Source organism: Dipodomys ordii, unplaced genomic scaffold (assembly GCF_000151885.1).
Source record: "Dipodomys ordii isolate 6190 unplaced genomic scaffold, Dord_2.0 Scaffold35, whole genome shotgun sequence".
In the NCBI taxonomy this organism is placed as follows: Eukaryota; Metazoa; Chordata; class Mammalia; order Rodentia; family Heteromyidae; genus Dipodomys; species Dipodomys ordii.
Window position 1 is genome coordinate 7,137,497 of NW_012267251.1, and position 15,866 is coordinate 7,153,362.

At 38.0% G+C, this 15,866-nt stretch overlaps 1 protein-coding gene across 1 annotated transcript in view; it reads left to right on the forward strand.

Annotated features, from left to right (window-relative positions):
* Camsap2 (calmodulin regulated spectrin-associated protein family, member 2) overlaps positions 1-15,866 on the forward strand; it is a 75,210-nt gene that overhangs the window by 35,398 nt on the left and 23,946 nt on the right. Inside the window, exons 3-6 of the mRNA XM_013017459.1 lie at positions 652-813; positions 5,245-5,328; positions 11,032-11,173; positions 11,440-11,579. Of these exons, the coding sequence (XP_012872913.1) occupies positions 652-813; positions 5,245-5,328; positions 11,032-11,173; positions 11,440-11,579 (528 nt within the window). The remainder of the gene's footprint in view (positions 1-651; positions 814-5,244; positions 5,329-11,031; positions 11,174-11,439; positions 11,580-15,866) is intronic.

A 15,866-nucleotide genomic window follows, 5' to 3' on the forward strand; every position in this document is an offset into this window, starting at 1 on the left:
ATTTGTGGTTATGATTTTTTTTGCCAGCCCTTTTTGCCTTATTTATTTATTTATTTATTTATTTTTGTCCGTCATGGGGCTTGAACTCTGGGCCTGGTGCTGTCCCTGAGCTCTTCAGCTCAAGGCTAGTGTTCTACCATTTGAGCCTCAGCTCCACTTCTGGCTTTTTTTCTGCTTATGTGGTGCTGAGGAATTGAACCCAGGGCCTTGTGCATGCTAGGCAAGCACTCTACCAGTGAGCCACCTTCCCAGCCTCTGCATTGTTTTCTTTTTGAGGTAGTGTCTTGCTTTATCCTAGGGCCTGCCTTACTGAAATCCCTATAATTATGCTCCCCAATTGCTGAGAATAACAGGTGTGCAATTATTGGATTTGCAGTGATAGCTCAGTATGATTTTGATGTGTATTTTCCTGATGATTAATAATGTTGAACAGCAATTTTTGTGTGCTTATTGCTATCTATGTGAATAAATGTTCATGGCAGTCATAAATGGGAAAGACAGGATTGTGGAAACTTTGTAAAAGAATATTATAAATATCTTAACATAGATTCTTAATAAATATTTGAATAATGTATTAATATTGGTCTAGTTAGCTATATGTTTTCTTATTCCTAAGTGTAGTTCTAATTGTTTGTTCTGTTTTATTTTCAGAGTGCGCATTTGGCCATGATAGACACCCTGATGATGGCTTACACTGTAGAGATGGTCAGCATAGAAAAAGTGATTGGGTGTGCTCAACAGTATTCAGCCTTTTTTCAAGCCACAGATCTGCCCTATGATATTGAGGATGCTGTCATGTACTGGATAAATAAGGTAGGATTATACTCAACATAAGTAAAAATGAATCTACTAACTAGAAAAAGTGATTTTTTTTTTTGTTGGTCATGGGGCTTAAACTCTGGTACTGGGCGCTGTCCCTCAGCTCTTCAGCTTAAGGCTAGCGCTCTACCACTTGAGCTACCGCACCACTTCCCATTTTCTGAATGGTTAACTGGAGATAAGAATCTCACAGACTTTCCTGCCTGGGCTGTCTTCAAACCTCAATCCTCAGATCTCAATCTCCTAAGTAGCTAGAATTATAGGTGTGAGCCACTGGTGCCCAGCGAAAAAGTGAATTTTTTTTTTTTTGGTCCAGTCGTGGGGCTTGAACTCTGGGCCTGGGCGCTGTCCCTCAGCTCTTCAGCTCAAGGCTAGCGCTCTGCCACTTGAGCCATAGCGCCACTTCCGGCTTTTTTCTTTTTGCTTATGTGGTGCTGAGGAATCGAACCCAGGGCCTCAGGCATGCAAGACAAGCGCTCTACCACTGAGCCACCTTCCCAGCCCTGAAAAAGTGAATTTTTAAATTATTCATTGCCACTTGATTACTTTTGCTTTAAGTCAGATTGAAAGCTGAAGTTGTGTGTTCTACTTGAATTATTTTGTTTTAGGTTCAAGACTAGATTTGAACTTGCTATACGATTCTTTACATGCTTTGGTAGGCACCCTACCACCTCAGCTGCGTTGGGTCAGGTAATGCTTCCATGCAGACACATCCAGTGCATGCTTGTCTCTCCTTAAACTCAGTCTTTACCTATAAAACCCATGTAATTCTTGTGAAGTTTCAAAGTGGAACCCCTCGGTGTTCACCATGCCCCCCTCTGTTTGAGGGACGTGACTGCCTTGCCTGCCACGATAGCTTCTTTAGTTAACATTCTTTTTGTTCCCTCAGCTCCTTGGAGTATTTCTTATGCATTCATGGAGCTCAGAAAAAAATAAATCTGAGATTACTTTACCTGCAGACTTTGTGTCTTCCCCAATTACATATCCATCCCTCTTAGGATAGTTTTCCTCAATATCCATTCACTGTGACACTATCAGATTTCTCAAGCCAACAGAATTACAGTTTTCTGCTCACTTTCAAGTACTGTGCACTATTTGAATAGTGACAAAGGCCATATAAACATGAGTTCATTCAGTGGAGGTCCTTCAGTAGATTTTATTTATTTATTGGTCGTGGGGCTTGAATTCAGAGCCTGAACACTGTCCCTGAACTCTTTTTCTCAAAGCTAGTGCTCCATTACTTTGAGCCACTGCACCACTTCCTAGTTTTTTGGTGGTTAATTGGAGATGAGTTTTTTTTAATACACACATGCAAATAATATATATGTTTGATGCTTGGAACTGAACCCAGAACTTCATATACTCTTACCACTAAGCTCTGTATGCAGCCTGGCCTTTTTTGCCCAGAGCCACTATTTTATATTTTTTCCAGAATTTATATTTTATATTTTGTCCAGAGGTTTTGCATGATACATGCCTAATAGTTGAATACATGATAATTGTGGAATAAGCTATTATCAGAACTGGAATGCTCCCAGTTTCTTTTTATACTGCAGCTTGGATCATATCATGTCATCCTTTTACTTAATACTTTTGGGGGCCTTACTTTGTATTTGAATAAGAAGTAACATTTATTACAATCTGGAACCATCTGATCTGACCTCTGTGCACTTCGCCATCCAAGGCTCATGGCCACCGTCTCTTTCTCATTTCTCTTACTTCATTCCAGCTGTGTGGCCTTTCTCACCCCTGGACCATTGAGCATGATGTTTACTGCTCGTAGGCAGCTCATCTCCCAACTCACCGCATGGCTTGGTGCTTCTCTGCTCCATCACTTCTCGACTTGGGTAGCACTTTTTTCCACAATCGTATTAAAGTAGGCATCTGCCAACCTTAGTTTTATGCTTTTAACAGTTTTTTTTCCTTGCGTAGCACTTTTCAGAGTTGCTAATTACTGAATCATTGGTTTTTGTTTTCTTTTTAATCTATATTACACCCTACTCGAATAGTCTATGTGAATAGGCACCATACCCATCTTTCTTTTTAGTTTAAGGTCTTAGATCATCAGGAGGTTTGGTTATATGATATGATGTTTAGTCAACATTTACTAAACTAGTAAGTAGTCCAAATTACAGAATAGCTAGACAGCTTTAGCACTTCAGACACTTACACAAAGATAAAGTAATTTAATAAGGAACATTTTAGAATTTTTATAGCCATAACCCAACCTGGTCAATTTTTAGATGAAGTTTTGAATCATTTGATTTAATCTCAACCTCAAGAGTATTTTTTCCTGGCTCCATTTACGGGCCCCCGAGTCATTATCCGTTCCTAGTACTACTTTACCCTGCTATCTCAAGCTTACTATGTGTTTTCTTTTTCAGACTTTTATTTTAGCCCCTTTGAATCTCACCGCCTTTTCTGCTCTTGAATAATGCATCCTGAGTCTAAAAGAAACTTACAGAAAGGGGATATGATGTGGTTGAAATAGTTTTCAGCGTTTGTAGCTAAAATGAATTTAAACATAAAAACCTAAAAACTAAATCCAAGATTTTACTGGTTATTAAGTAGAGATAACACAGGAGTTATTATTTTGTGAACCTCTCATGGTTTACTCCTACCTCTTTCCAGTCTCATCCTGTAAGTTCTCTTTTTTATTTTACTGTGCTCTCCTCTTACCTTTCTTCATTCAGTTATTTAGGTACCAGGGATTTTTTGGTACCACTGGGGCTTTGCTGGTGTTTTTCATGTTCTGTCTAGACTTCCTCTTTCCTCTTCACTTATTTTGGTTAGGCTCTTTTTCTCTGGTCTCAGATTACAGTTAGTTATCTCTTAGTCTGTCCCTAGCAGAACTTATTTCTCACAGTTCTGGAAGCTAGGAAGTGGAAGATCCAAGTATCAGCATATTCACAGTGAGCTCTCTGCTTCAAAGATGCTGGCTTCTTGTGTCCATGTTCACATGACAGGAAGATCAGGGCTCTTCCTTCAACCTCTTGAATGCACTGATCTCATCTGGGAGGGCAAAGCCTCATGACATCTTCCTTCTCAAAAGCTCCCTCCACTTGTTACTGTCGCACCAAGTATTTCAGTGTATGGCTTTGGAGGGATAAACATTCAGACTGTATAGCAGAGGTCTTTAGGAAACAACCTTCTTTTCTGAAGTCTCCCGGTTCCCTTGTTTCAAGAACCATTTTGGCTCTATTCTAACCAGACACACAATTGGCATTCAGTAAATGTAGTTAATGAACAATGCATTAAAATGTTGATTTGTGACTGGTTTTGTTTTGTGAATAAAATTGAGTAAAAACTATTTTTTAGAAAAATCATTAAAATGATTTCCAAATTGGCAAACCAGTTACAGCTACTTAGTGGCGAACTGGAAAAGGGTTTCTTTCTCCAAGGAAAAAAAGGGAATGAAAACATAAAAAGGAGGGAAGCAAGGAAAGACAAAAGGTGATAAACCTTCCCATATTTTGGTCCTGTATTCCTTGCCTGTCACTGGTACATAGTACATATGGAGTGCTTAAATGATGTGCAGAGGTTGTAAAACTTCCTTATAAGGCGTGTACCAAAGCAGAACATGTTAGTGATTTTCTCACTGTGTCAGACTGTTATAAACACCTAGAAATGCTTGATAAAATATAATTAGAAAAGTTTATAGTAAAAAGCTGACTTTAACACACACACACACACACACACACACACACACACACACACACACACACACACACACACACACACACACACACACACACTCGGTCTTTCTCCCCACTTTGTTTCTGTTGGTGGCCAAGGGCATTAATGTCCTCTAGAAATGTCATTATAAGTTTTACTTACTGTTACCACAGTGACCTTACAATTTGAAGTCAAAATTTGTGCAAAGTGTTTTCAAGAAATAGTTTATATACAAGGTTACTTAAAGTTTTTTATGCTTTTTTGGATTATGGGCTATCTGAATATTGAATAATCCAAAAGGTGTTAAATTAGGCCTTCTCCTGAGAAGCATTTTCAAGTGTAGAATTTTGTCTCTCAACTGTGGCTTTTTGACTCAGTAAAACTCTCCCACGAAACATTGGTGTCTGTGAAATCACTGCTAATGAATGCATTTACAGTGTTTGTTGATAATAATGAACTTGGTTAACTTTAGTAAAACAATTTTCATTTACCAGTTCTAAAATAGATTAAAATTTTTTCACTTAGTACTCTTACCTCTTCAATATTAAAATTTGTATTATTAATTCTTTTTTATTTTTACAGCATCAAATAGTTCTTAAGGTTTTTTTCCTGGTTGTTAAAATGCCATTTTCTTCACTTGTGTGGTAATCATATTTGAGCTCAGAGATCTGACCAGACATATTAAAGTACATCTTGTTCATTGTTACATTTGAATTGTTATAATTTGAATTCATGTTTTTATATTTTAAGGTAAATGAGCATTTGAAAGACATAATGGAACAAGAACAGAAAATGAAAGACCCTCACACAGTTGAAGCTCCAGGAGGTCAAAAGGTATAAAACCCTGCATGTGCGTACGTCTATGTATATTCACTTATAGGTCTTACTTGTGGAAATATTAATAGTTAGATTTATTAAAATTTTCAGTATTGTTGACTGTACTCTAGGAAACGACATCATAAACACTGAATAGGAATACCAAATGAAGGCTTATAAGGTGATACTGTGAAAAAATTATTAATGACTGGAACTTAATTCTGAAACTTTTTGGTAATAATAGTGTTGGAAAAATGAATAAAACAACAAGAAAATAATTTTAAATGTAAAGACCAACCTTTCTAATGATATTCTTGGAACTTAAAGTTGTTTGATATGCTTCATTGGAAAAGACTTAGTCTTTTAGATGTAGTCTTTAACATTTCTTTTTGTGCTGGTCCTGGGGCTTGAACTTAGGGCCTACGTGCTGTTCCTGTGTTTCTTTTGCTCAAGGCTAGCACTTCTAGCTTTTTTGTATGATTAATTAGAGATAAGAATCTCACAGACTTTCTTGCCTGGGCTGGTTTTGAACTGTGATCCTCCTAGGTCAGTCTCCTGAGTAGCTGAGATTGCAGGGGTGCAGCTGCTAGTGTCCAGCTAAGTTTCTCTCTTTGAAACTGATTCTTTTTCATGTACTTGGATCAAAAATACACTTTCAGCAACATAGAGTATATTTTATGTCTTATAGCATGAAGGGTGATTTCTAAGCACATATAGTATAAGAAGTTATCATTGTTCATAGACCTTCTCCCCACTACTCTGTGCTGAATCGTTCATCTTTGTTGGAGTTCTTTCCCCTAAAGGTTGATTAGAATATAAATCTCCTTTCCCTCTCACCCCAGATTACATATTTCATGTTCCTGTCCCTCCACTCTCACCTTCTCCATCCTCTCCTGTCGGTTTCCCTCCTTCTCTCTTTTCCATAATGTAGGAGAGCTTACAGTGTAGCCCTGGGTAAGAATGAAACTAAGGTGCTATCATTCTCAGTTATAATACTAATGGAATTTTCCAGAGGAATCTTGTTTATTATGTATAATAAGTTCTGTATTACTAGATATACATTATAAGCAAATAGGGATTTTATATGTTGAAAACGAACTTTACAACTTTGGTGTGGGGAGGAGGGGATGGGAAGGGGAAACAAAGGAGGAGGCTACAATGCTTGATAAGAAATGTACTCATTATCTTGTCCATTTAATTGTAACCCCTCTGTACAGTATTTTCACAATAAAAAAAATAAAAAAACAAATAGGGATTTTGTATGTAATGTTGGACTCAATAAATATTTCTGTGGGAAAAAATATCATTTGTGTTTCGAACAAACAGATTGAATAACATTTACAAAAACTGGAATTTAGACAGTATTTCAATTATACCATGATAACTCTTTTATAGCTCTTAGGCCTCATGCAGTTGCCCTTACTAACTGAACAATGTTGAATGAATAAACACATGACTGTGGGTTTTATTTAACACATAGTATTTACATCTTCATGTACAAGTGTACATGATAAAGAAACATATATCTTATGAAGAAATGTACTCTTGGCAGGCACTGGTGGCTTACACCTGTAGTCTTAGCTACTCAGGAGGCTGAAATCTGAGGATCACAGTTCAAAGCCATCCTGGACAAGAAAGTCCACGAGATTCTTATCTCCAATTAACCACCAAAAGGATGGAAGTAGAGCTATGGTTTAAATGGTAGATCACTAACCTGAGTTCAAGCCCTAAGACTGGCACACACAAAACAAACAAAAGACATATTCTCGCAGAATAAATTATTCCACTTTTTGTGTGTGTATGTCAGTATGGAAGCTTGAACTAAAGGCCTTGAGTTCTTGCTCAGCTTTTTTGCTTGCAGTTGGTGTTCTATCAGTTGAGCCTTAGCTTCACTTCCAGATTTGCTGGTTAATCTAAATCTGGGAGACTGGCTTTAAACCAAAATCCCCATTACCTCCGCCTCTGAAATAGCTAGGATTAGAGGTTTTAGCTTTGGAGGACCGGCACATTGATTATTTTCAAGGCAGAGTCTGATTTATTTCTGGGTTGTCCTGGACTGCCGTCCTCACTGCTTCTCTTTGCGGGGGTTATGATAGTCACACACCGCTGCGCCCAGCCATCGTGCGTCCACGCTAGCTAGCATGTGCCACCTTCCCAGCTATTGGTTGAGATGGAGTCTCTTGAACGTTTATGCCTGGGCAGACTTCAAGCCTTGATCTCCCCCTTCCATCTCCTCCTCCTGAGGAGGTATGAGTCACTGTATCTTACTGTGTTCATTAAAGAAAAATTATGCCAGATGCCGGTGGCTCATGCCTGCGATCGTAGCTACTCAGGAGACTGAGAGCTGAGTATCACAGTTTGAAGCCAGCCTGGGTAGGAAAGTCTGTGAGACTCTTATCTCCAATTAACCACCAGAAAACCAGAAGCAGTGTGGTGGCTCAAGGTAGTAGATACTAGACTTGAGTGAAAAAGCTCAGGGACAGTGCCCAGGCCTTGAGTTCAAGCCCCTCAACTGACTAGAAAGGGAAAATTTATATTCTTTTGGGTATCTCTAGATAGAAAATTTATTGTCACTTATTATTTTCAGTCAATTCTACTACTTTGCTATTTGCTCTGTACTTTCACTTATTAGAATGATCTTCTTCTTTTCCCTTCATAAAGATTGGAGTTGGTCTAATTCTGTTTAAAATTTCTGATTATAATTCTAGCCCTAGAGTCTTTGTTCTTTTCTTTTACAATATGGATTTATTTTCAGTCTGATCTCAGAAACGAAATTCTTTTCTGCCAAAATATACAGCATATCCTAGGTATCCTAAAACGAGTTTTGCTATGGGAAAAAAAGAGGGTGGAGAAGGGGCTGCTGGTCTTTCTTATTAGAAACCTATATGTTTTTAACTAAATTATTAATTTACATATGAGAAATGTTATGAGAACTATAAACTTGGGACTCCACTATCAAAAACTCTGCTAAAATTTGTTTATTGATGATAATGCTGATGAATTTTTCCCTTTACCTTTTGCTTTCCCCCTTTTTTTCTGCTGCTTCCTCTGAAGTCTCCTTCCAAATGGTTTTGGAAACTGGTTCCAGTAAGTTTACCCACCTATTTCAACTTGTTCTCCAGAATCCATTTGTAGAACGGTATCGTTTATGTCTTGCTGGTAGAGTTGTTTATTGTAATTCTATCACTGAATAGCAATTGGATTTTAAAGTATCTGATCAGAATGTAAAATCAAAGACAATAGATCTAGACAAAGTTAGAATTTAAAAATTTTTAATGACTTAGAGAATGAGCATCTTTTCACTGATCTTAATAGACTATTCACATGCCATCAGTGACTTAGTAACCAACAGAGACAGCCTGAGGGCTGCAGAGTCTCAGCAATTTTAATCATTTTAGTGAAGATGAATTTGCATTTATGTGTGAATTACCTCTAATTTATCTTTTTGCTAGAATTGTAGAGGGTACTTCACTTTTTTTGTGACTGAAAAGGAAAGCAAAACTTTCTCTGTGCCCTCACCAGTATTGGACCTAAACTATATTGAATTCTGATTGGACTTGAAGGAGTACTATTTTAAATAAGGCTTGAAGGGGCTGGGTTAAACCATGTAAGAACTATTTCACAACATTAGTAATAAAAATATGCTATAAATGTTGACATATAGAAAATACGGACTTCTTTTTGAATGCCAAATTTTCAAATTTGTAGAAAGAATAGGAAACATTCCATGCAATGTGTTTGTAAATCATATGGCATGCCCAAATATAAAAGGTTCTGTGTAACTTTTGTCAACTATAAATAAACTGTCTTGAGAATTATATATAACTTCAGTTTTCATGTTGATTTACTTGTAATTTTCAAGAAAGTGTAGGGCATGGCAGTTGTAATTGTCTGATTTGATTGTCAAGTCTAAACCACAGACACGTATTATTAGCACATACAAACACACACACATCCTCTGTCCAGCGTGCTGCTTGGCAGAAGGAAATAACAGCATACAACTCAGTCCTTTATTCATTAGTTAAGTCCAGTTCTGACCTGGCCACTCAGTTGAGCCCAGTCTTGATTCTGAATAAGCAAGGAAAAGTGGTGAGGATCTGGAGCAATGCATTAGAAATGTGGAAAATAGCTTAGGGCTAGAAGATCTACTGGCTGATTTCTTCTTTCTTGGTTTCCTTTCTCTGCTCACCTCCTGCTCTTCTCTTTCCTCCTCCCTTTTCATAGTTTTTTTTTTTTTTCATTTTTTTTTTTTCGGGTCCGGTCGTGGGGCCTGAACTCTGAGCCCGGGCACTGTCCCTCAGCTCTTCAGCTCAAGACTAGCACTCCACCACTTGAGCCACAGCGCCACTTCCGGCTTTTTTCTTTTTGCTTATGTGATGCTGAGGAATTGAACCCAGGGCCTCATGCATGCAAGGCAAGCGCTCTACCACATAGTTTATTTTTAAACTGTCTCCTATAAGCAAATGGAGAAATTTTCTGTAAAAATTGTAATAAAAGAAACTGTGTTGTATGTGTAATTATTTCTGAACATAGGCACACTATCTAGTTAGAAATATGTCATTAATTACAGATGTCTAGCTTGCACTGATTAATAAGAACAGGTCCTCCTAAAATATTCAAGAGGAAAACATGTATTGTGATTCTTGTCCTTGGCCAGCTAGTAAGAGAGATACAGGAATAAATACATTCTTCATACTGTTTGTCTGAAGGATATTATTTTAAGGAAATCTGAATTTACCTCCAGATGTTAAGTGTTCTTTTTAGTAAATTTGATTTTTTTCTATTTTTATTCACACACAGGTGAATTATAAAATTAATTATAAAATGTAAGCTGTCCACTGGTGGCTCACACCTGCAATCCTAGCTACTCAGCAGGTTGATAGCTGAAGATTGTTTTTGGTCAACATTTGAATGACAAAACAGTGTATCTTTTATGCTGTTAGGATCACCATTTCCCAAATGATGGGTTTTGTTTGTTTGTTTGTTTTTGTTGATTGTGGGGCTTGAACTCAGATCCTGGTCCCTGTCTCTGAGCCTCTTTGTGCTCTAGGCTAGAGCTCTACCACTTGAGCCACAGAGCCACTTCCAGTTTTTGAGGGGTTAATTGTAGATGGGCTGGCTTCAAACCACCATCCTCATATCTCAGCTTCCTGAGTAGCTAGGATTACAGGCTTGAGCCACCAGCACCTGGCCAAAGTGATGTTTTGTACCTCCAAATTTCTTTTACATGACAGAATATTCTCCCTCCACTTTCCCATTCCTCAATTTTTATAACTCTTATAACTTTTTCTGTTCAAGTGGTACTTTTAGTATTTCTAGGTAAAAACTTTCCATCTCAATAAAATTTAATTTTAAAGTTAAGTGATTGTTTTTAATCTGCAAATGAACAGAACTGAGCATTTATATGCAAAGTGTTCAAATCTGTTCTGTAATTGTAAGCACATAAACTAAATATCATTTCATGTAAATTCATAATGTTCTGTCACATACGTGAGCTTTCAGTTCTTTTGCTGTGTATTTAACTTGGATAATTTATAGTATTATTTAGAAAAGAAGGATATTGGTGAATACTCTCCTCTTTGCTTATATTTTCTTACTGGTACTTTAGAGTCTACAATTCTTATTTATTCCCTGGGTATTGCTTAGTACTTATATTGCTTAGCACTTAACCTTTTCCCCATCTTCTCTTTCCCTTTTTCTCCCTCCTCCCCCTTCTCCCAGGCTCGTTATAGGAAAGAACAAACATTGCTTAAGCAACTGCCTTGCATTCCATTGGTAGAAAATCTGTTAAAGGACTGCTCCGACGGCTGTGCCTTAGCTGCCCTCATTCACTTCTACTGCCCCGGTGTTGTCAGGTTAGAGGGTAAGTGCTCCACCAAGACGTTTTTGAACTGCACACAGAGGGCAACAAAAGTTTGTTTAAGACAGTGACTTAATAATTAGTCAAGGCTTTTTAGAGAAGAAACAGTGAAGTATAACCTGAGGAAGATAACTGAGAACTTCTGTGTGATAATATTTGTGAAAATTTGGTTGCTAGAGTCACATGTTTGTACTAAGTACTAATTAGGAAATAGCTAGCAAATGTTTATCAGATTAAGCCTAAATCATCATCTTGCTTTTTATTTGAAGATATTTGTTTGAAAGAAACTATGTCTTTGGCCGATAGCCTGTACAATCTGCAGCTGATTCAGGAATTTTGCCAAGAATACTTGAACCAGTGTTGCCATTTCTCCCTGGAAGATATGCTCTATGCTGCTTCATCTATAAAGGTAAAATTAAGTTCTTTTTTGCCCTTACATTGTTATAATATGTTTAAAAAATTGAAGAGAAATCATTGGCCTGGTTACAGTAAGTTTACAGATTATATTAGTGAAAAGAAATTATTTTTCTGTTTATCTTAACTTAAAAAAAAATTATTGGCCTTCTCTTTCTTTTTTTTTTTCTTTTTCTCTTTCTCTTTCTTTTAATGCCAGCCCTGGGATTTGAACTCAGTTCCTAAGTTTCTTTTGCTTAGGGCTAGCACTCTACCTTTGAGCCACAGCTCCACATCTGACTTTTTGGTGGTTAATTGGAGGTAAGAGTCTCACAGACTTTCCTGTCCAGGCTGGCTTTGAACTGTGATCCTCAGATCTCAGACTCCTGAATAAGATCATGGGCGTGAGCCACCGGCACTCAGCTTAGTCTTCTTTTTCTTAAAAATTCTTCAATAATTTCAAAAGTAAAGTCATGTTATATACATATGTAATATCCAGTTATAAAATGCTGTATTTTATGCCTATTTTATGTGTATAATAAATATTTTAACATTAAACTGAAATTCAGTCCATTCTCACTAGGTCCTATGTAGTTGTTCTTTAGTGATGAGACTGTTTGATATTGGTCACCTTTATCATCATTTGACATTTGGTCAATTTTTGCTTTCAGATTTTATGAAAAGAATAATTAAAATTATTTTACTGAGTATCATTTTCTTAACTATGATTTAAATATATTTTATTTCCATTGATATTAAAGTGATAATCACAATGGATTTTATTATTATCATTATTAACATATTAATTAGACAGGTGAATGGACCCTACTTCAGTATTTACATATGTACATATGTTGTATCGTGATCATGTCCACATTCTCTTCTATCACCCTCGCTTCTCTCCCCATTTCCTTTCCTGGTGTAGTGCTTTGCTACTTTCAGGTCATCCTTAAACATTTCTTTAGCTCATATATGATAAAAACATAGGATATTCTCTCTCTGTTTGGCTTATTTTGCTGAGTGTGATTCCCTCCAGTCCCGCCCCTTTTCCTGCATATGACAGGGCTTCCTTCTGCCTTCTCCCTGCCATGGTTTTTCCCACACTTAGCAAGTGCTCTATGTACTCAGCAGTTTCATTTTCTTTATGTACAGTTAGTCACTATGTGTGTTTGTGTGTGTACATATATCTGTGTGTATGTATATATTCCATTTATCTGTTGACAGATTCCATAACTTGGCACTATTGTGAATAGCACTGCAGTAAACATAGGTATACAAGTGTCTCCTTTGTATGCTGACACATCATTTTTAGCTATATATCCAGTAATGATGTAGATGGATCACATGGTCATTCCACATTCATTCATTTATTGGTCATGGGGCTTGAACTCTGGGCCTGGGCACTGTCCCTCAGCTCTTCAGCTGAAGGCTAGCACTCTACTTCTACCACTCTACCACAGCTCTACCACCATTCTACCACAGCACCACTTCTGTTTTTGTGGTAGGTAGTTGGAGGTAAAAGTCTCACGGACTTTACTTGCCCGGGCTGGCTTTGAACCTTGATCCTCAGACCTCAGTCTGCTGAGTAGCTAGGATTACAGGAGTGAGCCACCAGCGCCTGGCCCACTTTTAGTTTTTTGTAGAACCTCCACACTGTTTTCCAGAGTGGCTAGACTAATATACATTACCATCAAATGTACTAAGAGGTTCCTTTTCTCTGTACCTTTACTAGTGGATCTTTATTTTTTATTTTTTTCTTGTTCTTGTTCATGGATTGGCAGAATTAATAGTTATAATGGCCATATTACTGAAAGCGACTTTCAGATTCAACGTAATCTCGGTAAAAATTCCAGTGATTGTCTTCACAGAAAGAGGAAAAAAGAAATCCAAAAAAAGGTATTGTTTCACTACATGACATTTTGGACCAATAAAGTCCTTTGTAAACCAGAGGTAGGTTGGTCTGGATGGACTTGCTGCTGAATTTTACCAGACTTTTAAAGAATTCCAATGTTCCTCAAACCACTCCTTAAGATAGAAAGAAGGCACCCTTCCAGACTCATTCTAGGAAGCCAATACTCCTTTGCTTCCAAAGCCTGATAAAGACATAATAAAAGGCCAGGTGCCGGTGACTCATGCTTGTAATCCTAGCTGCTCAGCAGGCAAGGATCTTAGGATTGTGGTTCAAAGCCAGCCCTGGCAGGAAAGTCCCCTTATCTCCAATTAACCACTCAAAAACCAGAAGTGGCACTGTGGCTCAAGTGTTAGAGGCGCTAGGGATGGTAGAAGCTCAGGGATGGTACCCAGGTTGAAAAGGGGGGGGGGAATACACACACACACACCCATAGGAGACCCCCCCCATACCCATAGGAGACTTAGGTAAGAATTGGGGTGGTGTCTTAGTAGGACCTAAATTGAAATGTTTTGTGTACAATTGAACTCTTTTTTTTTCCTGCTTATGTGGTGCTGAGGAATCGAACCGAGGGCCTCATGCATGCAAGGCAAGCGCTCTACCACTGAGCCACCTTCCCAGCCCCCCAAATTCCTTTTTTGTACTTGTGCAGTCAGCCCTCTAACTCTTTGGGTTCCACTTCTATGGAGTCAACCAAGTACACTGAACATATTTGGAAAAAGTTATTTTTATTCTAAACATAGACATACTTTTTGTGATTTTTTTCTATAAACAATTCAATGTACTAACTATTTACATGGCATTTACATTGTATTAGATAGATATTGTAATAACCTTTCAGTATTATAAGTAATTCAGAGGTGTTTTACATATCCTGGAATGAGGATGTATACATAATATACCATTTTATGTGAGACTTGAGTGTTTACAAACCTTCACTGGTAAGTACTGGGGAAAAAAGTAAATGACAGAAGAAGGACTGTAAAAGGGTATACGGGGGACCTAGTAGAGGGGCTAAGGCATACCTTAATTTCTATCCTGTATTCTCTTTATCTATTTCCTGTTGTTGACACTGTTTAATTATTTAACTGTACTTGATCTTAAGAAGCAAATATTTTAAGTGAAATTAATGTGCTGTCAGTCCTGGAATATGATGGCAATTTACTGTCATTTCATCTTCATAATTTCAGAAGAAAAAAACCCTTCATGAGCCTTGGAAACTATCTCTTGACTGCACTGCCATCTTGTGGCCAAACAATACAATTATATTATTAGGAATTATTGGGAGTACAATTATGTTATTAGATCCTTAAAATATTTTAATATATTTACTATATGTTATTATTAAGGTAACAGCAGGTAATTATTGAGCACTAATGCAGTAGTTTTCCAAAATATAGTAAGCTTTTGGTTAACTTTACTAGTAGAGTAGAACCCAGCACCAACACCTAAGAATTTATTACATACTTTTCACTTCAGATAGCATACTACAAAGTATAAAGAAAAAATATAAATCACAGCAATCTTATTACCCAGTAGATTGTGTTAGCTTTTTGTTGCTGTGACAAACATGGGAGAAGAGGAACTTGAAGGAGGAAGGGTTATTTGGCTTTTGGTTTCAGAGGTTCCAGGCTGTGGTCCATTGGCCGGGCTCCGTTGTTTGGAGGCCGGTGGTGAGGCAGAGCGTCCTGGTGAGGAGGTGGGGAAGGACCAAGCTGACGAGCGGCAGAGAGCATCATGCACTAGAGGGTTGCTTCCCACGGTTTATTTCATGCCATCTTGGTGCCCCACATTTAGGATGGGTCCTCCCCTCCTTAGTTCGTTGTCTCTGGAGACATTCTCACGGCCACCCAGAGATGTGCTTTTCTAATCGCAGACCAATCAAGCTTTAACCATCAGATACTCATCAGAGAAACTCCTAGCAACATTTGAATATTTTTTGAGTTGTCTTTTTTGCTATGCGTGGATTGATACACTTGTATATTTATTCCATAAATATTTATTGTGTGTTGTATCCTGGGTAGGTTTTTTTTTGGGGGGGGCGGTTGTGGGGCCTGAACTCTGGGCCTGGGTGCTGTCCCTCAGCTCTTCAGCTCCAGGCTAGCACTCTACCACTTGAGCCACAGCACCACTCTGGCTTTTTCTTTTTGCTTATGTAGTAGTGAGGAATCGAACCCAGGGCCTTATGCATGCAAGGCAAGAGCTCTACCACTGAGCCACCTTCCCAGCCCCGTCCTGGGTAGTTTTTAAGACAATTGTGCAAGTGGCTTCTGCTTTTAATTCTAGCTACTCAGGAGGCTGAGATCTGAGCATGGCGGTTTGAAGCCAGTCTGGGCAGGAAAGTCTGTGAGACTTATCTCCAATAAACTACTCAGAAAAAGCCAGAAGTGGCAC